Below are 27,390 nucleotides of genomic sequence, written 5' to 3' on the forward strand. Positions count from 1 at the left end.
ATGCTTCACTAGTTTCTGTTTATTAAGGACCTACACAGAAAACAGTTTCTTCTGAAACTTCTGTGGAGGGTGCTCAAATACAAGTGGGTGAGGATGATGGTGCTAATTGTTTTAGGAGACACTGTCAAAATAAACTGGCTTAAACAGCTCTCTAAGAAAAGCTGTAACAGAACCTATGAAGATGAAGTGGGCTACCACTCTTCTAACACCGAAAGTCTTGCCCTTTAGTCAAATTTGTACTGCCTTCAACACTTTTCACAAGTCTCGGCAAATTTTAAGCTTTACTGCTTTCCACGACAAAGTGTGTAATTCAGTTACATTGTTAATGTAAAATTCTGTACCATGTACAGAACCTGCCAAAGACTGCTAAGCAGTGAAATACAGTCCCTGTTGATACTGAAATGATAAATACACAGCACTGGCATTAAATTGAATAAAGCTATTAAATTATACTGGTGATAGAAAAATTATGATGAAGGTATTCCTCAAAACATTCTAGGAAGCAGAGTTCCAAAGAAGAAAGCAGGTAAAAGGAGACACAATTAAATGTATTTTACTTGTCGGAAGATGACATACTTCATATGGAAGTATGTTATTGCCATCCTCCTTTCATAAACAGAGCACCTAGTTATAAAACTTAAATGAAAGTTCCAAACTAAAATGGATGTTATGAAGTTAACTGACTTTCTTTTTCCTCTAGTAGTTCTAGGACATTAGGGCATAAGGCGTAAAATATATAGGGGCCAGAAGAAACAGTTAAACAAGCAGAAAATAAATGCAGCAGATAAACTATCAAAACTTCAGACAAAGTACACCTGATAATAAGAGTCTTGGTTAGAGCTAATACTGAGGAAAGTCTGCATGTGCCACAAAGAGCTGAAAAGATTTTTGAGAAACAATCAAGGGGTCACTTAAGTATACAGAATATACATTCCTGGTTGAGGAAAGACAATGTAAACATATATTGTCACTGCACTCACACACACAAAAAAACCCTCAACCACAAATAACATTACTCTACAAAGCAACAACAGTACTGGGCCTTAACTGCCCTAAGCTATACAGTAACAGTGAAGACAGGTACCCAAACTTGAATCCACAGGGCTTTAGGCACAGCCTCTACAAACAACTTACAGTAAAAATTCTACTCCATTTCATTTCAAGATCTTTCTACAAAACGTTGCAGTGACCAAAGTGCAAGTAATAAACCCTTAAGAAAATATTTATCAACAAAAAACAACCTTAAGTGCAAGTGGCATCTAAGGTGGGCTGAAAGCTCTCTTTGAAATGCTGAAAGGCGTTAAGATTTCACTGATCTAGGCACAACACAATTCCTGTACTTAAATACCGATACTTAGCTTAAATAGCAATACTTAGTCGATTAAACTCAATGGTGCTGTAAAGCACAGACCAGCTGATGCTGTTAAGAGTTATGACTAATGAAATGAAAAGACCACTAATTTGCTCTAAAGGCTTTTTAAAGATATCAGATTTAAGACTAACATCTTCCCATTATTGTTAACAGTATTACCAAATAAGTGACAATAGTCTTTCCCACCAGGGCTTCTGGAGAGGGCCTGCTCTCTTCCTCATATATACTACAGGCAAAAATCTGCCGCAGCATGAGGACACATCCAAGCGATGGATGACAGTTTATAATGGAGGCTCTTCTACAAGTTATCACCACTCACAATTCACAAATTTGCACTTATATTTACAGTAGATATAAGAAAAATATTCTGTTGCAGAGCAACAATCTAATTTATTTTTTCTAAGTGCTTTTGATCTTTGCTCTGTTATATTTCTGCATGAGGTTAAGAGGCAGAGCAGAAAAATAGTACCTGCGCCCAGATTAGAAGCTTTTAGGACAACATTATCCAAACAGAAAAATAAGGCCATTTTACAGTGTAGACTTACTATATAATAAGAACAAGCCCAAACATTGTTCCCTCTATTTCTAGAAATGATACTTGAAATTTCCAAGGGACCTTAAAACGTATCTCTTGTATTCCCTCTCCACAATTTTTATTTGTACTACATGTGGCTTGTGTTGATTCATTCAGTCATTAACTAGTCATCATAAAGATTAGGTGAGATCCCCTGCTTGCTGCTCTGTAGGACTCAATATGCCAAGTCTGCTGGAAGACAGCAGGGTTTCATCTTATTCCTGAGGCATTATCTAGTTGCCACTGCTAAATGGCAGTGACCTGTGCTCCTGAAGTAAAAGAAACCATATTAAACCTACTTTGAGGAGTTTTAGCTATTTTCTGATAACATTCTCCCATACATAAGCCTACATTTGTCATATTTTGATCAATTACTTTAAGGTCAGCCTATGGCCACAAATATTGGATGCAAGCAGATGATAAAGCAGTGAAAGAAACAGAACGTATTTAATTGCGTAGGGGTGGGGGGAACCCCTCCCAGCAAAAATAAGCTCACTATTTCAAAGACTGTACAGCCTCAAAGGAAAGGACAGCCTCTTAGCTGTCTGGAGACTACAAAGAAGTTTCGCATTGTGCTATTTTGAACATTGACGACTTTTTCCCTCTGAAAAACTGTTTGCAGGAAAACCACATACCTTGACTTTTACAAGTCTTTTTGCTGTCTTGATCTTGGCTTCACAGAAGGCTCCTCTATACTTCGCACTCACATCAGTGCCCACTGTGAGATAGGGAGGCTCATCAATGGCCTGGAACAGAAAGGAAAACAACTGGGTTTTAATTACTGGCCACTGGCAATATAGCTGTTATGGTCTCGCTAGCTTTTGTGGACAGAGCATCACAAAACAGCCCAATAAAACTTAACTTGACAGCATATACGTATCACAGCAGTAGAAAGAAAGAATGCAACACTAAGTTCATACAATGACTACCATAAATACAACGAACTGATACTATAGGTCTCTGCAACAAATGCCACCACATAAGCCTCCGACCTCTGCACCATCTGAGGACACAGTAGATGGCCAGTTCTGCTGCAATGCTGAAAGCCAACCAAGTGTTCCATCTTCTCCTTTAAGATCTGATGAGTCTCATGAAGACATTGGTGTTTATTTCCCTCAAATAATTAAGGTTCATTTTTCACTAGTAAGTAGAACAACTCTGGAGAGACTTTGCTTTTTCACTTCGAATTAAGTAAATTATATAGGTGGGCGCTCACCAGAAGAGCAGCCTGAGGGGCAGAGTAGAGTAGGAGAATAATGGTAGGTAGGATAAACACACAACGAAGGTGAGAGTCCAGACAAAAGACAAAGTTCTGTAACAAGCAACAGAGGAACATTTGACACCCAAACACGGAAACAAGAAATAGAAGAGGAGTGGTTTTGCGGGTAGTAGAACATGGGTCCAATTAGTATGCAGAGTGAGCTCATGAAGGCTCTGTTCCTTCAAAGGAAGTCCATCTTCTCTCATTCAACCTCTCCCAGTACAATCTGTGGGAGGAGATTCTATATACCTGAACCACCTCACTATCACTTCATAGAATGTGTGTCAGAAGAGAGAGGGCAGAGGGTGACAAGCAACAGGAGTGAGGTATGTTTCCAACGGCTGCAAGTCTCCACGCAGACCCAAACAAGAGCTGGGAAGAGAGACAGAAGCCCTTGTTTAAGCCTGCGTTACGTTTCTGCACACCTACAGATGCAAACACAGCTTACAAGAGGGAACTCTGACACATTCAGGCTCTCTGTGGGAAGAATACGGAGATAATCTCCTTCACAAGTCTCAGCTACTACCTGATACTGAGGCACTTGTACTCAGCATCAGGTAATTCCCACTGGCTGTTTCCAGCTCAAATACTTCAGAAGTAAAATCATGCAAGTATGCATGTACCTGGATGCTTCAATGCATTATTTTTCAGAAATTTAAGTTTTGCAAAACTTGAAATTGAGAGTCATGAGATGCTACAGTGTTAATTCCATATTAATGATGTTTTTACCTTGACTTTGTTCAAGTCTCTCTCTCATTTTCAGGTAATAGAATGTATTTCAGAGCACTGGAAAACTGTTATTAATTTGCACTTGTTAAGATCATCAGAAACATGAATGATCTAACGGAACTCTCGCTCTCTTTCTCTCTTTCCATGCATGGTGCATGACTGCATGCAGAGTAGTAGGATATACTACTCTGGCAGTAGTATATCCATGAACAGATATCTGTTCTTATTTCAGACTTAATAACAGTAAAACTCAAAGGAGATTAAGTAGGTATCTGTTAAGAGTGCTGGGATTCTGAAATTCATTCCCTCCTGGCTTGTCTAACAGTGCAAATGTACTTGCCTCCAAGGCAGGCTGCAATGCTTTTCTCTTACTGCACTTGGACGGATGCTGAAACAGGGACGCAGAACACTGAGTAAGCAACTCCATGTTCCTTAGTGCTCTCAGTAGAGTGTACTTAGTGGCTGCTTCACACAATATAAATCTGAATAGGGGAAAGCAGAGATGTATCCCCTTGCAAAGTCAGTAAAGCTCTAAGAGGGGAGCATCCCTCCCGCTCTCCCTCTTTGGTGAAGAAACTCTTTCACCACTACAATGTTGATAGTCTTTCACGCCAGTTGATCTTCCAAACTTAAAAAGCAAGCATGGAGTACTGAGATTACTTTAACAAGACAGACAGATCCCAGATGGGTCCACATAGCTAGAATTCTCCTATAAACAAACACTTCAAGAGCTGGTTGTGTCAGTATCAGTCTATACCTACCTCTAGAGCCCAAAAAATTATCTCAAAGACCAACTCAAAACGTTAATTTTAACTTACAGAAAATAAAGAATGCTTTTCTTCACTACTATTGAATATTAACTAAAAAAAGAAGTCTACAGTACTGGGAACCAAGACAATCTGAAGCTCTGGTCTTTCACTGTTCATAAGTTTATGGCAGAGGAACAGGTAAGTGAACAATTAAACTTTAAAACAGAATTTTAAATTCTCATTAAGAGTATAGTCACCAATATTAATGATTATTTTATCACTACTCTGGCTTATTTTTAAAAGGATCTTCCAAAAAGAACATTTATTTGAAGAACAAACATCTGTAAGAATTTATTTCTGTTGCTACCACACAAGTTAATTTCAATCCCTAGTCTAAAACTCCTGAAGTTACTTCTACAATAGCTAACTCCTTTCACTGGAATTAGTTAATATTGTACATAGAGTAACTTCAAAAAACAGCAAACATACGGACCATTTGCTTGCCACTGTAGGTAGGTTTAGTAAAGATACAGTATTGGAGAGGCTTTTGAGAGGAAAATTTACACCGATATAATGCGTTTCTTTAATTACCACTATGAACCACTATACATTTTAAAATAACCATGTGAAACCTTCAGTGGATACATATAGAAAATTTTTCTGCAATTTTATTATTCCATTGAAACATAAATTATGTGGGCTTTTCTCCCCAAATCATTTAACTGAAATTTTCAAAATACTTCCTTCATTCTGACTGATAGTATCAGCTGAAAGTGGTAAATTAAAACAACTAGCAAGATGTGATGCATCATAGAGAATGCAAACTAGAGAAGTTAACAGTAATGATCAAAGCCTAGCATTAATTTCAGATAATCTACCACGACTTTGCAATTTTCACCAACTCTAAATGAGTCACCTGTTCTCAAGCAGGTTGTATTCAATTCTACAAAAATTAAATTGAGATTAAAAATAAGTACACAGCTATTTTTACCTTTCTGTTATCCCTCCTCTGCTTTGTGCTTATGTCATTTAATAGACATCGTTACACTCAGAGTGAATGTATCTTTGCCTATTTAATTTTGACATGCTTTGGCAGGATTTGTTTTTATTCTTTCTTTGCTTTTGAGTGCAGGTTACCAGAAAAAAAAAAAAAGTACGTTAAAATGCAGCTAAAATCTGAGAACATGATTCAGTAATCTTGGAAAAGGTATTACAAGTATATTGAAATTTTCTCAACAAGAAGCACTGTAAGGGGATGGGGGAAACATAATGTTGGACAATCCTACAATAAAAATTTTTGAGCTTCTTAAAATTATTAAATACTTAATTTTGAGACAATTCTACTAGTCTCATATGTTGCTGTCTCCAAATCTCTGGGCTGCAGTGTCAGCCCTTCATTTTATTTTAAAACACAACGTAATCTGAATTTGCATTTACATTTTATATCCAAACATAATCTCTTGCACTTTATAATTTGTAGATAAGAACCATCTTTTTGGTAGCATATCATAAAACCATCAATAAATTTTTGCTCATCAGGAAAACTGAAAAGTATGCCCCGCACACACCAACATTCCTTTATAACGAGATCACAAACTTCCTTCATTCAGAGCAGCTTCAATAACATAAGCCTCAGATTTCCTCTCTCTCAATGCTTCTATGTGCCTATACTCTCTCTAAACATCTTTCAGTTCACACAGGAAGAAGAAGAAAGGGGAAAGTGAAGCTGACAGCAATCTCTAGGTTTATTTTTTTTAATTATTGGCAGAAGACTAGTATTTAAGATCCTCATCAAAACCACTCATCAACCAGGCACTTAGATGAGGGATCGCTATTTTGTTTGCATGAATGACTGAGGCCAGGCTACCAGAAGGGGAACAGGCTCTGCTGGGTGACAACAGGAGATGGACCATCCTTCTCAAAACGGAAACCGGTGGGGGGCTGCATCCAAGGCTGCTCCCCTGGGAGTGTGAGGTCGCAGCCAGGCCGGGGGCACACAAGGGCTGTTTTGGAAAGAGACTGAGGCGAGACCTTCCTCAGCATTCGCTGAAGTGGGGTGCTGCCTACTGAAAGCTGAATGCTACCAGTGGTTAGAGCAGCTCTGCAAGGAACTGCAGGTTTGATGCTGTAGCTTCGATAAGGCTGTCGGAGGAAAAGAGAGCCCGCGTGGTTGTTTAGCTCATTAGGGACGGCGGAAGCGCAGACGGACACCAGCGTTTCCCTGGGGACCGGCCTCCGAGCCGCCGGGCACAGGTGCACGGCCAGCCCAGCGGCGGGCCCTGCCGCTTTAAGAGGAGGGGCCCGAGCCGGGAAGCTGCCAGAAGTTTCTGGCTGGCCGAGGCAGCGCCGAGCGCTCCCCGAAGGCGCTCCGGGCTGCGGCAGATTAAGCGCGGATTGCCCTTAAACTAAATTTGTCCCCTTAAGGCGATTGCCGTGCAAAGCTGCACGCAGGGCTTCCCGGGAGCCGGCCGCTGCTGGAGCCGTGCCCCGCCGCCACCGAGCACCGGCCGGCAGGGCCGACTCCCGGCGTCCGCCTGGTCCCGCTTCCTACCCGGCAGCTCGGCCCGCGGCGCGACACCGGCGCGGCGCCGGGCGGGAACGCCAGCCCGCCGCGGGCCCCTTCGGCCCGGTGAAGGGCGGCCGCGCTGCGGCGCTGCCGCTGCCGGAACCTCGCAGCCGCCTCCTGCCGCCGAGGGTGCAGCCCCTCCAACGCTGCCAAAACGCGTGTGGTGTTGTACATCCTCCATCCACAGTCGAGAAACAACTTCAGTCATTTCTGGCGTTCTCTCGGGTGAGCAGGACGGGATAAAAAGAAAAGGACTTCCTGCAGTTTCGCACTTTCCATTAGGAAACTCAAACTAATGGGCAACCGCGGTACTACTGCTTAATTCTGTTTTATTATGGAAATAGGATGGAGAGTTGCTTTGCTATCTCAATTCACAACTGCTGGGTACGGGCAGGATTTTCTATATGCAGTACAGGCTGCCGCAGCTGAAAAGCTGGTTTACCACTTAAATAAGGAGCAGTCTCTAGGTGACCAGTCAGCAATTTCCACCAATTCAGTGGCTGAATTTTCTTTGGCAGGCAAAGCAGGCTGCTGGAAGGGTTCCGCTCCAGCCTTCGAGCTGATTATACTTGGAAGGACTGATAAATGGCTAGATGCCCACATCATAAAACAACCTGCACATCTTCTGAACTTGGACATTTACATCGGTATTAATAGCTCTGGTCTTCCAAGTGTGAGTGAGGGAGGAAACACACAGACCCCTCCAGAGCACTTCGGAACAAACATTTTAACATTGCAATCTAAAATGGTAGTATCATGCATTTACATACCTTTTAAGGTTGTTAAAGAGGTCAGTTTTTCTAGACATTTAGATATTTTCCAGCTACGTGGGATGAAATCGTCCTCACACCTCCTCTTTCAACTGTGCTGCACTACTACATCCAAATTCCTTCATAAAGTCTGTCATGCCGCACAGCAGCTGATAAAATTGCTTTGCGTTGCCCTTTGCCTATAAGCACGTCTAATACAGTGTGTGCGAATATATTGCTTCTGTCTCCTAATCGGTATTCCTCGGCACCGCACACAGGATGTTCCAAGCAAACCACATGAAAACAAGATTAAGCATTCAATCTAGAAACACAGCAGACATGCTTAGTAGGAAAGCCTGCAGGACTGCTTTCAGATTCATATGCAAAGAGAAAACTCCATCTGTACCTTCCCTTTGTGTCTCACATATACAAAGTTTGAAAAGCTAGGATTTCAGCTGATATTAAACATGCAAAATTCAGCATTTATCTACTCCACACGTCAAGAAGCTAGTGAAACATTTTCAAGAAGCCAAAAAACCCCCCCAACAATCCCACAACTACTGAAAACAAAGGACTGAGTTTCGGTTCTAGTTTTTAAATGGAAATTTAACATTGTTTATTTTCAATAACCAAGCTTCAGAAAAAGCTTTTTAAAGATTCAAGACCTTCTGCCCCCTGCCCCACCAGGCATCTAAATTAATTCTTGAGTTTAAAACAGAAACATCATAAGGCTCAACATCTATTTTTTTTCTCATCCACATTAAGAAGAGGAGCAGTGGCAAAACTTTTGTTCTATTATCTACTGTGTTTTGAAGTTATCTCTCCAAAGGATTTTCTCATGATTTAAGATGGAAGCACCCAGTCTGCAAGCAGAACCATCACATACATACTTGACTATTCCAATTACAGTCACCCTCAGTCCCACAAATTAGTAGGAAAAATCACCAATAATACCCCACTACTTCAACCCAAAACCGAGACAGATCCTTAAGTCTTCTAATGAAGGGCGAAAGTTTCAACATAGCTGGTAACTTAAACTCCTGTTCCACCCTGCAGAATTAGCAGCCACTCTAAAGTTATTCAACAGGGTTTCCGAAATCTGGGGAATAAAGGCTTGAAAAGACAAAATTTTCAAAAACTGTATCATTTTTTTGAAAACAAGGGTAACTCCAACATCTCCTAGACAAGTTCTGAACAACAGTTCTCATCAACAGGTGAAAAAAAACCACAAAGAAGCCATTAAAAAAACCACTTTCTCCTCAATTACTAAGATATTTAACTTAAAGATTATTACTTTATAATTTTCAAACTGCAGCAAGTTCCATCCAATAGCAGAGATCTGCCCACACAGTGCAGAATCAATCTCTTAATAAACAGAATTACTGACTGTAATTAAGAGTTCAAGATTTTTCTCACAGCTCAACCTGCTGTGGTTAGGAGGACACTCTACAGTAATAGCAGACGTCTTCAGGAAAAAAAACTACCAGTATAGCACATTTAATGTACTCAATTTGGCAGATAATAATATATGTCTAGTTGATTTCAAATGTGTTCCTCATGTATTTTCAGAGCGACAAAGATGAGAAACTTCTAGAACCTTTCTACAAACCTTAATGTTGCTGAAGCACATTCCTCAGAGGCAAATGCAACATCGGAAACAAAGACTGAAGCCCAGAAAAAAAAACTTTAAAAAAGTAAATCCATTGGCCTATCTTCCACCTCCCAGAAACAAGAACACTGCAACAGGAAACATGAGTTTTTCTGGAAACTTGCGAACTACAACACAGAATGAAGGGCGGCAATGTTTTTCCTATGAAAAGGCTTTTACACGAAACCCCAAGAGTAAAAGTGCGCTTGGGCAAATTTTCTTCTGGCTGAAAAAAATCAAATTTTGCCTTGATTTTTATTTTTTTTTGTCTTGTTACTGTTGCACATTTCAGAGAAAGCCAAAACTAATAATTTTTAAATTTCTGAAGGAAAATGGTTTAATGTTATCAGCATTTTGTCCACGAATCAAAATTATGATAGGAACATCATGATCAAACTGAATGTTTCCAAACTGAAAAAGGGGAGGCCTCCTTATAATGAAACCTATTTCAAGTTTCAGTCGAAGACCTACAGGAAGCTTCAAGTAACAACTCACCAGTCTTGTAAGCAAACATGATACAGCATGTAACTGTGCCAAAAAGGTGGGGTTTTTCCCCTTTTCGCTCTCTCTTCTCTTCTCTCCCCCTACCCCACACCGCTGAGTTGGAAGTTACCAGAACCTAGTGGACAGGTGTCTAGAAGTACTAAACCAATTTCTGACAGCTTTAGCGTTCTGTACAGGTGCAAAGGGGATGCTTGATTTCAAATTATTCCATTACATCAGTTCAATGCCTAGCTTATTTAAAGTTCTTAAAGACCTGAAAAGGTGCAAAAGCTGATTTTCCTCTCCAAATAAAAATGACCTATGTGGAAAGCATTTAGAGGTTCCAAGATCATGAAGGACCTAAGTGACCAAACCAAAACGTTCAATTCAGTTACTCTAGTAATACTTCCTTTATTTAATATATCTGTTTTGAATACAAAATGTTATTTTTACTTACCTGTGTAAAGATGAATTTGTATGGAACTAGTAATCCCATTACATTTTTTTTTTTAATTTTTGTTTTGGAACTGCACTAAGTTGATGGATATAGAATTATAAAAATATTTTAACTCTACTCAGAAAATGAGAAAGATTTCAAAGAAAAAGGTTTAAAAGTCAGTCTATCCTAATCATTGTCAAAGAGCAACTTGATTCTCCATCCAGAAATTTACCAAGCGGTGTCATTTCCAAACATTCAAACTGTATTTATCTCATTGCCTATTCAAAACAGCAAATCCAGAAAGCTTAAAAAATAATACAATATGTACTTTCCCCCCCCCCCCACCTCCTACCATACTGAATTAAACCCACTGAATTCTGATTCTGCTCCTAATTTGGTCACAGACTTCCTGCACAACAATGCAACCCAGCAGGCACGTACCAACTTTCAAGGCTGCAGAATGGGGCTAATGCATATCTGACTCAAAGGCGAGCAGCCGTTTCATGTTTCTCCGGTACTTCGACACCTAAGAATGGAAATTTGTATTCTTTCTATCAATATAGCATATCACTCTATAAAAGGTTTTATTTTATCAACTATTGCAGAACTGCTGATCAGTCTCTCTAAAAATAATGCCAGTTCTTCACAATTCCTTCAGTAGGTCTCTTCTCTTGTTTTGTATCATTGAAAGACCACATGAAGGAAAGATATTTTGAAAGCCTGCTCCCGCTGTTTATCCCACTGCATATAAAATCTTTTTTGAAGTCAATCATTGCCATAGCTACCAGATTACAATTTTACTGTAGGTTTAACCAAATACTCAAACTATTTAGCATTATAGTTTAGTACAAATGGTACAATTTAATTAATTTTGGTCGGACTTTTTTGTATGCTCCAAGTGAAGTCTGAGCATTCTATTTCTACATATGTACAGATAAAAAAAGTAATAATTAACTTGAAATAAGGAGCTCCTCCATGAAGACTTCTCTTCTCAGTCACAGATATTTGAAAGACTTCTTTCAGATTTCATATGTTTAGTGCAAGAACCAAAATATATTCAACTATGAAGAATTTAAAGTAAAAAAAAAAAAGGAAGCAATTATGTGTTTGTTATTAGAGGGTAAAATAATTTAGTAAAAAAGGATGTCCTTAATATGTGTTTTGCACTTGAAAAGATTAAGTCTCTTGACAAGCACTCTCTTTTCAACTAAAAGCTTCAGATAATGCTTAGGAGCATTATTTAAATTATTAGGTCTGTATAACTTGCCTCAGTTTTAAAAATGTGCCACAATTCTGCCTAGAGATGCTGCTTAGGCTATGAAAAACTTGGGATGTTTCAAATGACTGAAAAGAATGATATGATAATTATATGCTTGTGTTCCAAATGGATTTGAAACAAAGATTATTTGATATTTTAATCAAACAAACCAGTCCAGGCTGTTCCTGAGCAAAACAATGAAGTGACTAATATACGACTATGTGAAGCCTGAAAAATCAAGTCAATGAAATCTTAAGAGAAAAAACACCACTGTTTTTAAAACAATTTGGTAATTCTTTGGCAATATTTCTAGTTCCAGTCAAAGATAATTTAATGACTGTTTTCTTTTTAATAAGTTAGCTGTAAAAAACCTCAGTATCATAGCGTACAGAACAGGCAAATCTATATACGTGAAAGGAACTGTGTGTATTCTACAGCAAATCTATTCTAGATAACTGATAAAAATACTGTCATTTTGGTTGAGAGAAAAAGATAGTATTTTTAGATACTAAAACTCATAGCAAGAACAGGCATGGTGAATAGAAATTAAAATCAGATCATTATCTAACAATGTTGGGCTTTTTTCACTGAAATTGTAGTATACTAAGCTTATCTGTATTATCATCTACCTTTAAAACTACGTTATATTGTGTAAAACTTCAGAAGCCAATTCATACCAAGTTGAAAACCTGAACCTTAAAAAACCCACCCAAAACCATAAACCATGACTGCCTTTTTTTACAAATACAAAAGAAAATTCTTGCCTTGGTTTATTTCCATACTTAGTACAACACTTTCTAAACTAATAATTGGGAAGGAAAAGGGGAAAGGATCTATTTTTATTTCTAGATTAGAACAGAAAGGGAAAGCTGAAAGCATGACATACTAATTCAAAACCCCCTAGCAGAATGAGATTTTTCAAATGTTGACTCAAGTCAATTCACCAACTACAGCCATAATTTTCTTAAACTGTTTAAATATATAGACAAAATTATATTCTGAAATTCTAAGCATTTATTTTAAGATGTTATTTTGTATATTTGTATGAAATCATGACTGTAGCTGATCTGTAATTTAATATAAAGGCCTATTTTTAATATCACATTAAAAATAGAACAGAATAACATATTAAATTACGTAATTACTCTGGTTAAAAAAAATAATCACATGCAGCTTTGGATTTGATTTTTGCCATTGTTGCTAACTAGGAGAATGATGAGGAAGTAACAAAAGTAATGTCAAGGCTACATGCAACTGCCAACCAACATGAAACAAACAAATGTAAATATGAAAATGTGAAAACACAGTATTTTTCTTATTAAGAATAAATTCCTCCTAAAGACAGACTATTTACTAAATTAAGCACAACCGATCTACACGTCAAAGCTAAGCACAAATCCAAGTATTCGCAAATTAAGAAGGTGTGCACTGTGGTTCTAGAGACAAAATGTGTTTGCAGTAGATATCCAACTGTACACAAGAGTCTACCAAAACCACAGAAGTATAAAATGGCTAACACTGTACAGCAACACAAGAAATTGTATGTAGGAGGGGGGATTTTTAACTCTGCCATGCTCCCTCAACTGCTGCCTAGTCATTCAGTGTAAAACTGCTGGCCAGGGACAATCATTCAGAAAGAACTATGAAAATTAGTTTAGAAAATACCTACAAAGACTGAAATGACTTAATCTAACCACTTTAGTGAAGACTCAATTAGGATGGATGAGATTCCTGGGAAAAATAAACAAAAACTTAATTACACATAAAAGGTTATCAAGGCCGTTCCTCTCGGTAGGATCATTTTAGCTGTATTATTCATAACAGACGTCTGTCACACCTATTCTTAAATTCAGGAGTGAATATTCCACACTCTTTGCATGCAACATATTCCCGTGCCTACAGAGTTTTCCATAATATCTCATCTAACTACTCCTTGCTGCTGTTATTTCTTGTCTTACCAATACTTCACATGGAGACTAGTGCGCTGCTGCTTTCTTTGCAGCTTTTACGTTTATAAAGATGCAACTCCTTAGAATAATCTCATCTCTAAAAGAAAAAAACCAAACAAGTTATTGTGTAAATTTTACCTATAGGCCACATTTTTAAGACACCCTTCATTTCTAATTGCTTTCCTCTGGAGTTTGATTTGATTACCTCACGTATTTCTTCAGGCTGGTGCCCAAAAACAGACACAGGTATGGCCTAATTGATTGCAAGAGAAGCAAACATTATTTAACACAATTTTCAAATAATACTTTAGTGTTCCAGCATGGCATTTGCCATTTTGGCACGATTATGGCATTGCCTCATGTTCCATTTATTTTTTGGCTATTTTTCCCTAACAACTAGCCCCCAGGGGAGGTGGAAATAGCATGCAGCACGTTCCATTTTCAATAGCAGCAAACTGTTAATGTGGCACATACCATCCCATGAAACTCTAGCAAGTGTGCTGACTGTTGATGGCTCCTCAGCTTAGCCTGTTGGCTGTCTTCAATCCCAGATGCTAAAACCTTTGATTAAGAGGCAGCTAGTGCAAAGTTCTCGATTCTATGTCCTGGGAATCTTGGTTTACTGAAAAAAGCACCCAGCTTGCTCCTCCAGAGGATCCAGACTACTGCAAATCCATGACATGAACCACCTTAAAGGAAATGGGATGCCTGAACGAGTCATAGGTGCTTGCAGGTAGCTCCTGTGCTAACTATCCAACAGATTGTGCCCTACTTCACATAAAGCACTCGTACCTGACTAATTGTCTTTCTGCCCAGCAGACAGAGCATCCAGTACCACATGCCTCCACGTTCATAATACAAAGGAGACTTTTGCAGTGCCCTCACTTGTACTGAGAAGTATCACAAACACCCACAGGTTAGCTAGCTACAGTCCTTCACTGGATTTGGCCTGTAGTGCCAGACTAAAGTGCTCTTTCATTGCATAGGAAAGAAGCAATATTGCAAAATTCTTTAATCTTGCAGTTTAGAGCGTTAAAAAAATTCCAAGGCTTCAGGATGAACAGAGCTTTTAGGTTTAAAAAAAGGATGTTAAGATTTTGTGTAACTAGTTACTTGAAGAGATCATAAGGGATGAAATACATATTCCATCTCTTCGAGGCTTTAAGTCAACAGTCTCACAAAATACACATTAAAGGAATGATCAAGCAAAATTTGAAGTAATAGCTCAGACTCAGCCTAATCTGGCTATAGGTATTCACACTCGAATTTTGAATCGACAAGGAACTACCACAATTAAAACAAAATATTGTGATGAAGGCAGCTACAGAACAGAAAAGACTTTTCTGAAGAGTTGTCTGTGCTTTTCAAGATTCTGTGAATTACTGCATGTACTAAATAGCCAATCAAAATCATAGAATGGTTTGGGTTCCTCATCATAGAATGATTGCTCATCATATCTTATCATAGAATCATATCATATAATCATAGAATGATCAAGAAAACCACTCTATCCTTTTCCAGCAAAAGAAATACCAGCTGTACCACTTCTAATATGTGCTCATGTGTGTCAAAACTCATTCTTCCACCCCCAGGCACTTGTGCGATGTCTCAGACAGACAGGAAGTATGCACATGGTTTCGTCTCTGGTTAGAGCTCAACTTACTTATCATAATACTAATTTTAAAAATACACTGTACACAACTCCGCTCGGCAACAATCTGTTCACTTCTTTAGTTCTAAAAGCTCAACTGTTGCAGTCAGTCCCCGCTTCCTCTCAACAAATTATCTAGGCCAAAGCTGGCTGCCTTGTCCTCATATTCATTGCTCTGAAACCCTGCAATCTTGCGGCTATTACAGCTGTGGGTTTTTTAGCCTCAAAGGCATCCCATTATAATGGACTAGAATTTCATAATGCCTTTTTCTTAGTATTTACAAAAATCCTGGTAACATAGCTTGTAGTTAATACAGTTGCTTATTAGATTTCTGAAATGGCAATATTCATAATGCTTTATCTGTTAAAAGGAACAGATGGAAGAGGGCCTTTAGTTAAATTTGGGAGGGGAAGAAAAATGGGGGCTATTTAAAGAAATAGGAATCTGATTTTAAGTAAGAATTTAAGAGCTCCCACAAAACCACGCAGCTCTCCAGGTCTCAGGCTGCAGGGAGTGCCAGAGGCTTTCCCCGGTAAGGGACAGCAGTGGTGAGAACAACTGTCTGCGGTGTGACCAGGTGGACAGTGTACACAGCATGGTCGCAGAGCTGCGAGAGGAATTAGAAAGGTTAAGGAGCATCAGGGAGTCTGAGAAAGAGAGAGAGACTGGTGGTGTCAGGCTCTGCCCAACCTGAGACAGTAACAGGAAGAGCCACCAAAACACCCAAGATGAAGGGGATTTCTGTATCCTCCCCTCACCAGGCAGAAGACAGTAGCTTAAAGGAAAGGAGTGAATGGAGGCAAGTCCATGTCCAGGGCCGCAGGTGAACCCCCTCCTTGCCCACCTTGCCTTCCCAGGTGCCTCTGTACAACACATATGAGGCTCTGGATCTGGAAGGCCAGTCAATGGATGATGTGGATCACAGTCCATCTACATCAGAGGTGTTGCCAGGGTCAGAAAGGCCTACTCCCTGTATCATGACCACCCCCATGAGGAAGAAAAGACAGGTTATAGTTGTAGGCGACTCCCTTCTGAGGGGAACAGAGGATCCAATATGCTGGACAGACTCTCCTTTTAGGGAAGTCTGCTGCCTCCCTGATGCCCAAATTAAGGACATCACTAGGAAACTTCCTAGCCTGGCATGGCCCTCGGACTATTATCCATTACCGCTCTTTCATGTGGGTGGCAATGAAGCTGCAATACGAAGTCAAGAAAGACTTCAGGGCCCTGGGATGGCTGGTAAGGGGATCTGGAGCACAGGTTATCTTTTCTTCTCTCCTTCCAGTTTTGAGTAGTGGCATCGGAAGAAACAGATGTGCCCAGTCTGTTAATACATGGCTCCGTGGCTGGTGTCATTGCCACAAGTTTGGGTTTTTTGATAATGGGATGGCCTACACGGCACCAGGCTTGCTGGCACCAGATACGATTCACCTTTCTCAAAGGGGAACAAGGGTCTTAGCAAAACAGCTACTGGGACTCATTGACAGGGCTTTAAACTAGATTTGAAGGAAGAGGGGGATATCATCAAGATTGATCAAGACAAGCTGAGGGCACCTGAAGAGCAGCAGAAAGGAATTCCAGCCACTCCAGCCAGTAAGTCAGCTTCACTGAGGGCCCCACTTAAATGCCTCTAAGCAAACACGTAGCATGGGGAATAAACAAGAGGAGTTAAGAGGTGTGTGTGCGCCTGCTGGGCTGTGATCTTATTAGCATCACAGAGACATGGTGGGATGAATCCTACACTGGAGTGTTGGAATGAAAGGATATAGGGTCTTTAGGAAGGATAGGCAGGGCAGATAGAATCATAGAATGGTTAGGGTTGGAAGGGACCTCAAAGATCACCTAGTTCCAACCCCCCTGCCATGGGCAGGGACACCTTCCACTACAAATCAGGTTGCTCAAAGCTTCATCCAACCTGGCCTTGAACAATTCCAGGGATGGGGCACCCACAACTTCTCTGGGCAACCTGTTCCAGTGCCTCACCACCCTCAGAGTGAAGCATTTCTTTCTTAGATCTAATCTAAATCTACCCTCTTTCAGTTTAAAGCTATTGCCTCTTGTTTTATCACTATATACCCTTGTAAAAAGTATCTCTCCAGCTTTCCTGTAGGCCCCCTTTAAGATGAGGAGGAGGTGTCACTCTCTATGTGAAAGACCAGCTGGAGTGCATGGAGCTGTGCCTGGGGATGGATGAGGAGCTGACCGAGACCTTATGGGTCAGGATTAAAAAGAGGACAGCGACAGATGACATTGTAGTGGGAGTCTGCTACAGGCCACCTGACCAGGAAGACGGAGCAGATGAGGCCCTCTGTAGACAGATAGGAGCAGCCTCATGTTCATGAGCCCTGATCCTCAGGGGGAACTTCAACCACCCCGGTATCTGTTGGAGAGACAACACAGCAGGGCATAGACAATCCAAGAGGTTCCTGGAATGCATTGATGATAACTTCCTTCTCCAAGTGATAGAGGAACCAACAAGGAGAGGTGCTATGCTGGACTTCACTCTCACCAACATGGAGGGGCTGGTGGGGAATGTGAAGCTTAAGGGCAGCCTTGGCTGTAGTGACCATGAAATGTTGGAGTTCAAGATCTTTAGGGTGGCAAGTAGGGCACTCAGCAAGCTCACTACCCTGGATTTCAGGAGAGCAGACTTCAGCCTCTTCAGGGATCTGCTTGGTAGGGTACCATGAGATAAAGCCCTAGAGGGAAGAGGGGCCCAAGAAAGCTGGTAAATATTCAAGGATCACCTCCTCCAAGCTCAGGAGCAGTGCATCCCAACAAAGAGGAAGTCAGGCAAAACCACCAGGAGGCCTGCATGGATGACAAGATGCTCCTGGACCATCTCAAAAAAGAAGCCTACAGAGGGTGGAAGCAGGGACAGGTAGCCTGGGAAGAATACAGAGAAATCGTCCAAGCAACCAGGGATCAAGTTAGGAAAGCTAAAGCCCTGATAGAATTAAATCTGGCCAGGGACATCAAGGGCAACAAGAAAAGCTTCTCTAGGTATGTCAGTGATAAAAGGGAGATGAGGAAAAATGTGGGCCCTCTCCGGAATGAAACGGGACCTAGTTACTCAGGATATAGAGAAGGCTGAGGTACTCAGTGACTTCTTTGCCTCAGTCTCCACTGGCAAGTGCTCTCGCTGCACTGCCCAAGTCACAGAAGGCAAAGGGACTGGGAGAATGAAGAACTGCCCACTGTAGAAGATCAGGTTTGAGAGCGTCTAAGGAACCTGAAGGTGCACGTCAGTCCATGTGACCTGATGAGATGCATCTCTGGGTCCTGAAGGAAGTGGCAGATGAAGTTGCTAAGCCACTTTCCATCATATTTGAGAAGTCGTGGCAGTCTGGTGAAGTTCCCACTGATTGGAAAAGGAGAAACATAACCTCCATTTTTAAAAAGGGGAAAAAAGACAGATCCAGGGAACTACAGGCCAGTCAGTCTCACCTCTGTGCCCGGCAAGATCAAGAGGCAGATCCTCCTGGAAACTATGCTAAAGCACATGAAAAAAAAAAAAAGGAAGTAATTAGTGACAGCCAACATGGCTTCACAAATGGCAAACTGTGCCTGACAAATTTGGTAGCCTTCTACAACAGGTTTACAGCATTGGTGGATAAAGGAAGAGCAACTGACATCATCTGCCTGGACTTTTGCAAGGCATTTTACACTGTCCCGCATTACATCCTTGTCTCTAAATTGGAGAGACATGGATTTGATAGATGGACCACTCAGTAGATAAGGAATTGGCTGGATGGTCGCGCTCAAAAGAGTTGTGGTCAATGGCTCGATGTGTAAGTGGAGGCCAGTGACAAGTGGCGTTCCTTGGGGTCAGTACTGGGGCCAGTGCTGTTTAACATGTTTGTTGGGAACATGGACAGTGGGATCAAGTGCACCCTCAGCAAGTTTGCTGACAACACCAAGCTGTGTGCCAAATGCAAGGTCCTGCACATGAGTCGGGCAATCCCAAGCACAAATACAGGCCGGGCAGAGAACGGATTGAGAGCAGCCTGGAGGAGAAGGACTTGGGGGTGCCGGTTGATGAGAAGCTCAACATGAGCCGGCAATGTGCGCTGGCAGCCCAGAAAGCCAACCGTATCCTGGGCTGCATCAAAAGAAGGGCAACAAGCAGATCAAGGGAGGTGATTTTGCCCCTTTACTCTGCTCTTGCAAGCTGGAATACTGTGTTCAGCTCTGGGATCCCCAACACAAGAAGGACATGGAACTGTTAGAGCAGGTCCAGAGGAGCGCCACGAAGACGATCCGAGGGCTGAAGCACCTCTGCTATGAAGACAGGCTAAGAGAGTTGGGGTTGTTCAGCCTGGAGAAGACAAGGTTCTGGGGAGATATGGCAGCAGCCTTCCAGTACCTGAAGGGGGCCTACAAGAAAGCTGGAGAGGGACTTTTTACAAGGGTGTGTAGTGATAGGACACGGGGCAATGACTTGAAACCCAAATATGGTAGATTTAGATCAGATATAAGGAAGAAATTTTTTACAATGAGGGTGGTGAAGCACTGGAACAGGTTGCTCAGAGAAGTTGTGGATGCTCCATCCCTGGAGGTGTTCAAGGCCAGGTTGGATGAGGCTTTGAGCAACCTGACCTAGAGGAACTAGATGATCTTTAAGGCCTCTACCAACCCAAAACATTCTATCATTACTCATATACACAGCTTCCGATGTTTTCGCAACCCAAAATATGTAACTACCTGTATAAGAATCAAAATATGAATTTGTCTTTGTGTAGAAATGTGTAAGTTGACAAAATAAATAGCAAAAAGCAAAGAATCACAATAGCTCTGAATGCTACAGAACCGACAGGAAACTTGTAAAAACGTAAGTGCTTTAAGACCTAAGGCACAAAAATAAGTATATGGCTTCTTAAGGCTAGAAATCTAATCCAACAGAACTGTTCTGAACACAAGACATTCATTTACTTGTGTTTTTTTTTTTTCCTGATAACTTTGAATGATCATCAGGATGCAGTTTTGACCATTATACTAAGTTAGAAAACCAGTCTAGTAAAAAGGGTTGAACCAATTCAGTCCTTTATTCTTAAAGCCAGGAATGCTAGGATAAATATTCTAAGATCTCTGTCTACCTGCAGAAAACAAAAAAACCCCATGTAGCTATGAAAACTCAAATCAAATGAAACACGTTTAAACAATCAAAGTTGGTAGCAGACACTACCTACTGCCAACAGTTCTCATTTCTGAAACAGGAGGGGGTGTGGGTGTGGTGTGTCCTGCTACAGGATCACCACCAACAGCTAAAGAGATGGTGTATTCTTCCATGTTTCTTTTGTCAGTTGATTTAACAACTCACAAGTGTAAAAGGAGGCGGCCTTGGTCCCCTAAAATCAAACCTACATGAATGATGCCTCTCCCTGTTCATTCCTTCTTTTGCATCAGTTCTGATATGCCTTTGATTAAAGGCTAAAGTGATTCAACTCACCAATTCAACAAATAGCTATTTGTTTCTGTTATTTCTGCTGAACTAGTTTTCTTCCACTTCAGTGAGTTGAATTATTTCACTGTAAGATCAAACATCAGAGTTAAAGTAGAAGAGGAGAAATCAATGGGTAAACTGGCAGTCTGCCTCAAACTATAAGTAGTAGCACTTCGTAATCATTGTTTAGAACTTGTAAGCTTGTTGAAGAAATACAGAAATTTCAAAAACTAGAAAAATATTCTTCTCTTCCCCACCATTTCATGTGTGTATGTGATAGCATTTTCTATATTTACATTTTCATTGCACACTCTAGATTTCTAATGCTTTTTTTCCAAATTCTGAAAATTACATCTTTGAATCCCCTAACTGGACGAGGAAGATGACATCTAATACACTACTTGATTTATATTTTTTTTAAATAACGTAGATAATCAAGCCAACTATCTCTTCTTCAAATGATCCCCTAAACTGGGTTTCATCCCTGAATGCCAGTCAGAGATCTGGGAGTCTAACAAACAGCTTTCAGTCCGGCATTTCCACTAAATCCCTGAAGTGGCTTTAAACTAGCTGAAGGTACTTCAGTACTGGAGTATATGCAAGGTCAAATGCAAGTTTGTATTCAAAGTCTAATCTACTTGGATAGCACTCAAAAAAACAGTTTATGTTAAGTTTTATATCCACTGCACACTATTTGCAAACAAAGCAGGTATTAGCTTTTCCAGTGAAACATTTTTTCCCAATGAGAAAATATTGGTTGAACTGAGCATTTTGTAGGAATAGACCGAGTGATGATTTTTATAGGAAACTAGCAAAGCACCATTACCATTATATTACAGAACCAAGCAAAACAGGTTTATTTTATTAATCTGATTTTGCAAAGTAAGAAGTCCAATCTTAAGCTGAGAACTAATTTCAAAATGAATTGCAAAAATTTCAGAATTTCCCATGAAACAGAAACTTGGCTTAATGCAATTTAAAAGTGGGATCAGTCCTGTAAAAAAATAACAATACCTTTGGTTTCTATTCCGGAAAGTGTGACATTTGATGACTGGATTACAGAGAACTTGTACCAAGACAATGACCCAGTGTTGAGACAATATTTTTTAAAAAGACCTTCAAGGAGCAGAGACCTACAGTAGAACAAGAAAACTCTCCAGAGCCATACAGCTAAACAAGCAAAAACCCTCAGAACAAGTCCCTGCCTTGCACAGGGAAGGGTAAACCTTAATTCCATCGAGCTTAACAGCAATGGCAGTCAGTAAACCACACCAGATCCAGAAAACCTGAGTTTCAGGTTACATCCGTAATGGCAAAGAGGTCGCAATATGAGAAAACATAGTCTTTCAATAGTCTCTTGAGCCTTGTGCGGATTTAACCTGGGAAGCCCACTAGCACCGTTTGACACAGCACATGCACTCAAAGACACACTGCAGTTATAGGAATATGGCTAAGCAGACTTCCCCCACCCCTTCACAGGGCCTGACGTTGCTATTACAAAAATTCAACTAAAGAAAGGCTAAATATCACTACAAAGATAATTTAAGTCAATTACATCTCTTTCATCTAGTTTCTTCTGTAAGATTCAGACTTGGTGGAGATACACTCATCTAAGTCCCCATTTCAGACTGTATTAAATCGAAAGCATAGAGCACAAAGATCTCTTACATACAGAAAAAAAAGTATGCTTTTCTTCACCAACTTGCCTTTTGCTTTTCTCCTGCTTTTCCAAACAGGTTGTTTCTACCTCAGATAAAGTGCAAGGCTCAGATTCACTAAGATTCAATCACAAGTAACAGAACCTGAAGATGCACTTAAGAACAGTCAAACTGGGCTCTCCTTTGCTTTCCAGTGACTTGCTCTGCAGAACTCTCCTCAAATTTCTCTGCTGGCTTCAGCAGATTTAGCATACACAGACCAACAGTCTTCCTTTCTAGCTCAGTGCCAACAATAACTTTCAGGAGTTTCATTTTGCAAACCAGCCAAACTCAAACATTTTTCATTTGTTTTGGGTTTGGGATGATCTTTGAATTTGACTAGCTATACAGTAATCCCTTGACTTTCCCTTAGGTTTTAGTGTAATCGAATCCTTATTTGGAACATTTTGGCAGATCTTCACTCCTGGTCTAAACTAGCCTTTTATTCCTAGTCAGTAACCTACTATTCTTTAGTCTCCAGGGGAAAACGTTACACAAGAGCTAACAAAACAAGTTTCATTCGAATAAAACAACTAATACAGTAAAGAGTGCAATATTTTGGCTTAAAAATAGCACTTATATTTGGCTTTCCTGGAATTCCCTATGCCACAATTATGCATTTGAAACAGTTAATATAACAGAATAAAACTGGAAATTGAATTCAAAGGCAAGCTAGCCAAAGTGAATCTTTTAAAGACTGTAGCTAATTTCTAGATATTAAAATATAAATGTCACCCTGACCATTTGTACTGGATTCATGTTGGGGTTTTTGTAGTGGGGGATGGGCTCCAAGACAGACCTGCCTCTTGGCCAGGGCCAAGCCCATCAGCAACCGTGGACTGGAGGGGAACCTGCAGCAGAGAGAGGAAGGAGGTGCAGGCCTTCCCCCAGCCTCCCGCGTGGGCTGCTGTCTGCGCTGGGCCACTGCCCCTCACCTGGGCTGGAACACCTCTCCTATGAGGACAGGCTGAGAGAGTTGGGGTTGTTCAGCCTGGAGAAGAGAAGGCTCCATAGAGATCTTCTAGCAGCCTTCCAGTACTTAAAGGGGGCCTACAGGAAAGCTGGACAGGGACTTTTTACAAGGGCATGTAGTGATAAGACAAGGGGCAATGGCTTTAAACTGAAAGAGGATAGATTTCAATTAGATATAAGGAAGAAATTTTTTACAATGAGGGTGGTGAAGCACTGGAACAGGTTGCCCAGAGAAGTTGTGGATGCCCCATCCCTGGAGGTGTTCAAGGCCAGGTTGGATGAGGCTTTGAGCAACCTGATCTAGTGAAAGGCGTGTCCCTGTCCATGGCAGGGAGTTTGGAACTAGATGATCTTTAAGGTCCCTTCCAACCTAAACTGTTCTATGATGCTATGAAAGCTCCCAGTCAACAAGAGCAGACAGTAGATCTGTTAAGACAGTAGCTATAAACCCACATAATCAGTATCTGAGCCTGGAAGAGAAAGAAAAAGGAACATTCTTTTCTGTTAAATCTACTGGTGTTTTCTTACCAGCACCTATTGGGCCACTGTTGATATATATCTACATTCTTGCAGAATGCATCTGCCTTAACTAAGCTGGACACTGGATAGCTAGGGTAGCACAGAAAATTATTACAGTGAGTAATTTACCTGAAAAAACTACAGTAATTTATAACTCATGCTGTACTACAACAAGCTGACTACTTCCATATTGGCACAGGTATCTCTGCACAACGTTGCACTGTAAACATCCCAAGAGAAGCAGCAAGGAAGTGAACCTTAAGTTATTCCAACAGAAATCGCCGTGCTCTTTTCTCAAATCATAGCACAAGGTAACCCATACCTCACACCAACTTCTGGTTGAGGTACTACATGTGATGTTATACTTAAAGAGCCTTGCTGTGGCAGAATATTCCACTGAATAAACTTTGTTTTCACTAATGTAATCTTCTGCCAGAAAAAATACAATTGTTTTTTACAATACACTTTTCTTTCAGACAGACAGTTCCTCAAACTGTTATGTAAATTGTAACTCCTCCCCTCACCCCACAAGTTGTGAAAAGCCATACAACTTATCTGCATACCCCATGTTCCCCAGATTAATAGAAAGAAATGCCACGGCTACGTCTTCTGAAGGAAGACATATGTAACAGTACAATTTTACATCGGTTAAAAAAAAGTTATGACTGAAATCTTAAGTTCATAATTTTGGGGGTTTACCTTTTTTCCTCATAAAAACTACAGTGTTCCTTTAAGAATATTCTTCTACGAGTTAGTTTTACAAGTTTCCTAACTTGTAGGAACACAATTCATAACTTGTAGAAATCTAACAAATACAAGCACACATATAAACTCCTCTCCCATCTCAACACATTTTCTGAGAATACTACTGACCAAGTATTCCTGTGTTGTCAGTAGCAAGGGTATTACAAGAAAACTGATTGTTTTTCTTTTTCATCCTTCTCCACAACAGCATTCATCTTTCAGAGTTCTTCTCTACCTAAATTTAAGAGTTTAGTATTTAAGCTTTATGTTCATGAACAGAGGTTTTGGAAAAAAAGCTAAATATAATCAATATGGCAGTTATCCAAAGCAGAGATGCAAGCTCTTCCTGTTCAAATAAGTTCTACGATTAGAAAACCCTTTCAAGAATTTTCCATCAGAAAATACGCATGGCAAACCAATAAAGCAAGTATTAAAAGTAGCACAGATATTAAGAGAAATAATTAACCAGTTGAAGACAAGTTTAAGAGGAGATTTGTCAAGTGCTGCCTAATTATGAAGAGTTTTAACATATTTTAGACATAAGTGTGTTACATAGAAAGTAAAAGCGCCACCTTACTACTACAGGGAAAAAGAACAATACATAAGCAGCTAGTATTCAGCTAGGTTACCTTTCAAAAGTTAAGGAATTAAAGGACCTAAACTACTTGTTTCATACCTTTTAGCCAATTTAACTACCCAGAATGCTTCAGTTTCTTTGGCTACTCATTGCTGCACCTGTTTCCAAACCATCTTCAGCTGACTTAGCCTGTGACTAACGGCAGCCATTTCCAGGGAGTGGCTATTTAAAGAAAGATTCTTGCTCTGATTCCACAAAACTCTTCAACATATTAAAGAACAGAGAGATTTTTGAAGTTGCATAGGTGATACAAGACTCTATTCACTGCTTTCAAGTGTGCTGAAGCTATCTGTAAAGCCCAGGTTTTTTAATAAAAGTCTTTAAGCCTCTTATACTAAAACCTTCATTTTCTTAGCCCCTTTTCAAACAGTAACATTTAGGATTACTAAAGTGAAAGAGAAAAAGTCTATCCAAGTTTTACTTGATAGTTTTCTGTATGGCAACGATCGTACTGTTACTTTGCATGTGAAACCTCGATCTGTTCTCAAAAGTTCAACAAGAGGTACCTCAAGGGGTCTTCAGTACCCAAGACAATGCAGCACTCTCACAACGCCTATCAATAAAATATCAGTGTCTTTGTCAAATCAGCAGGTTGCAGTATCAACTAGATAATTCAATGAAATCCCAATTAATTATACATTTATGATCACTAATATATTTTCCCCAAGCCTAAAATAATTAGAGATAAATTCTGAAATACACAGCTTAAAGAATAAACCTAATCTTTCAATACTACTGCATGACTAATCAGCCCACTGCAATATTTGCTTTCACAGAAACATTGTGCATCTCCACTGCTAGAAGCAGAACACCCAGCTAAAGAGTTCACACTAGGCCTTCTAAGCAATTGATGTGTGCCCACATACTCGTTTGTGTACTTGGCTGGAATTAGGCTGTTTTAAGAGTAATTGCCAGACAAAAGAAAGGATGTTGCAGTTCCTTTAAGAGTGGGAGTTTTCTTGTAGACAGGGTAGTCGCATTTGCAGTTGGCATTCAAGTATTGCATTGCATTTTTTCCTTCCCAAGTTTAATTCTGAGCAAGAGTGGTAAGGACATCCAGCTACAGCAATAACATAGCAAAGTTCTGGAACTGTACCTGGATATGTCTGGAAATATGCACCTGAAATTTACCATCTTCTCTTTTTTAAAAAAAAAAAAAATTTCTATGCAGATCATAAAAGCTGATTTGCTTCCTCAAAATTCCAGCTAAGTAAATACAATACACACAACTAGAGAAACCTGACCAGGCCAGCTTACCTATCGTGAATTATTTTTATTCCACATAATATTATTGTCAGACCGTAATTAAGATTTTATTACACCATTTCAAACGTTCAATTAAGTGCTGTTGCACAACAAGTTATTCCAGTCTGAAACAAGTAGGATTGTTCTCTATTTTAATGCCAAATAGAGTAAGTATAATTTTACTGAACCGAAATCAATGATACTGAAGAGATATAAATAAAAAAAATTCCACACATTTAAAGCTGTTCTACTACCTCTTGAGTTGCTACATAGATGATACCAATGTCATGTACATTACCAGTGAAAAAAGTCTGTCATGGGGGACATACAAGTATCTCTCTATCGTTGATATACTATTATTATGCTGCCATCAAAAGAGAATTTTTCTTACTATATAGAATGTAACAAAAGCAACTTGTTCACTTTACTTGCCTCTAAAAACCTGAATTGTCCTACACTATTAAGTATACACATAAATGTATACTCCATATTAGCCAAGAAAAGTCAATGTATGAAATAAGATTTATTTTAATACAGTGAAATATGTTTTATTTATCAATCCGAACATTTTGGCTACCATCAGACAAAGTAAACTGAAATCCGAATATTAGCTCAAAAGCCAAAGTATTACCAACAAAGAAAAACTGAATTACTGTAGATAGACATCTAATATACATACTAATACCTTCTGGAACTTGATGTGA

General features: G+C 39.9%; 1 protein-coding gene across 1 annotated transcript in view; it reads right to left on the minus strand.

The window, feature by feature from the left end:
* Window positions 1–27,390, minus strand: part of ARID4B (AT-rich interaction domain 4B) — a 96,458-nt gene that overhangs the window by 58,853 nt on the left and 10,215 nt on the right. The window contains 1 exon segment of the mRNA XM_086631575.1: window positions 2,582–2,692. Coding sequence (XP_086487701.1) covers window positions 2,582–2,692 — 111 coding nt within the window.

The sequence above is a fragment of the Tauraco erythrolophus genome, chromosome 2 (assembly GCF_009769465.1).
Source record: "Tauraco erythrolophus isolate bTauEry1 chromosome 2, bTauEry1.pri, whole genome shotgun sequence".
In the NCBI taxonomy this organism is placed as follows: domain Eukaryota; kingdom Metazoa; phylum Chordata; class Aves; order Musophagiformes; family Musophagidae; genus Tauraco; species Tauraco erythrolophus.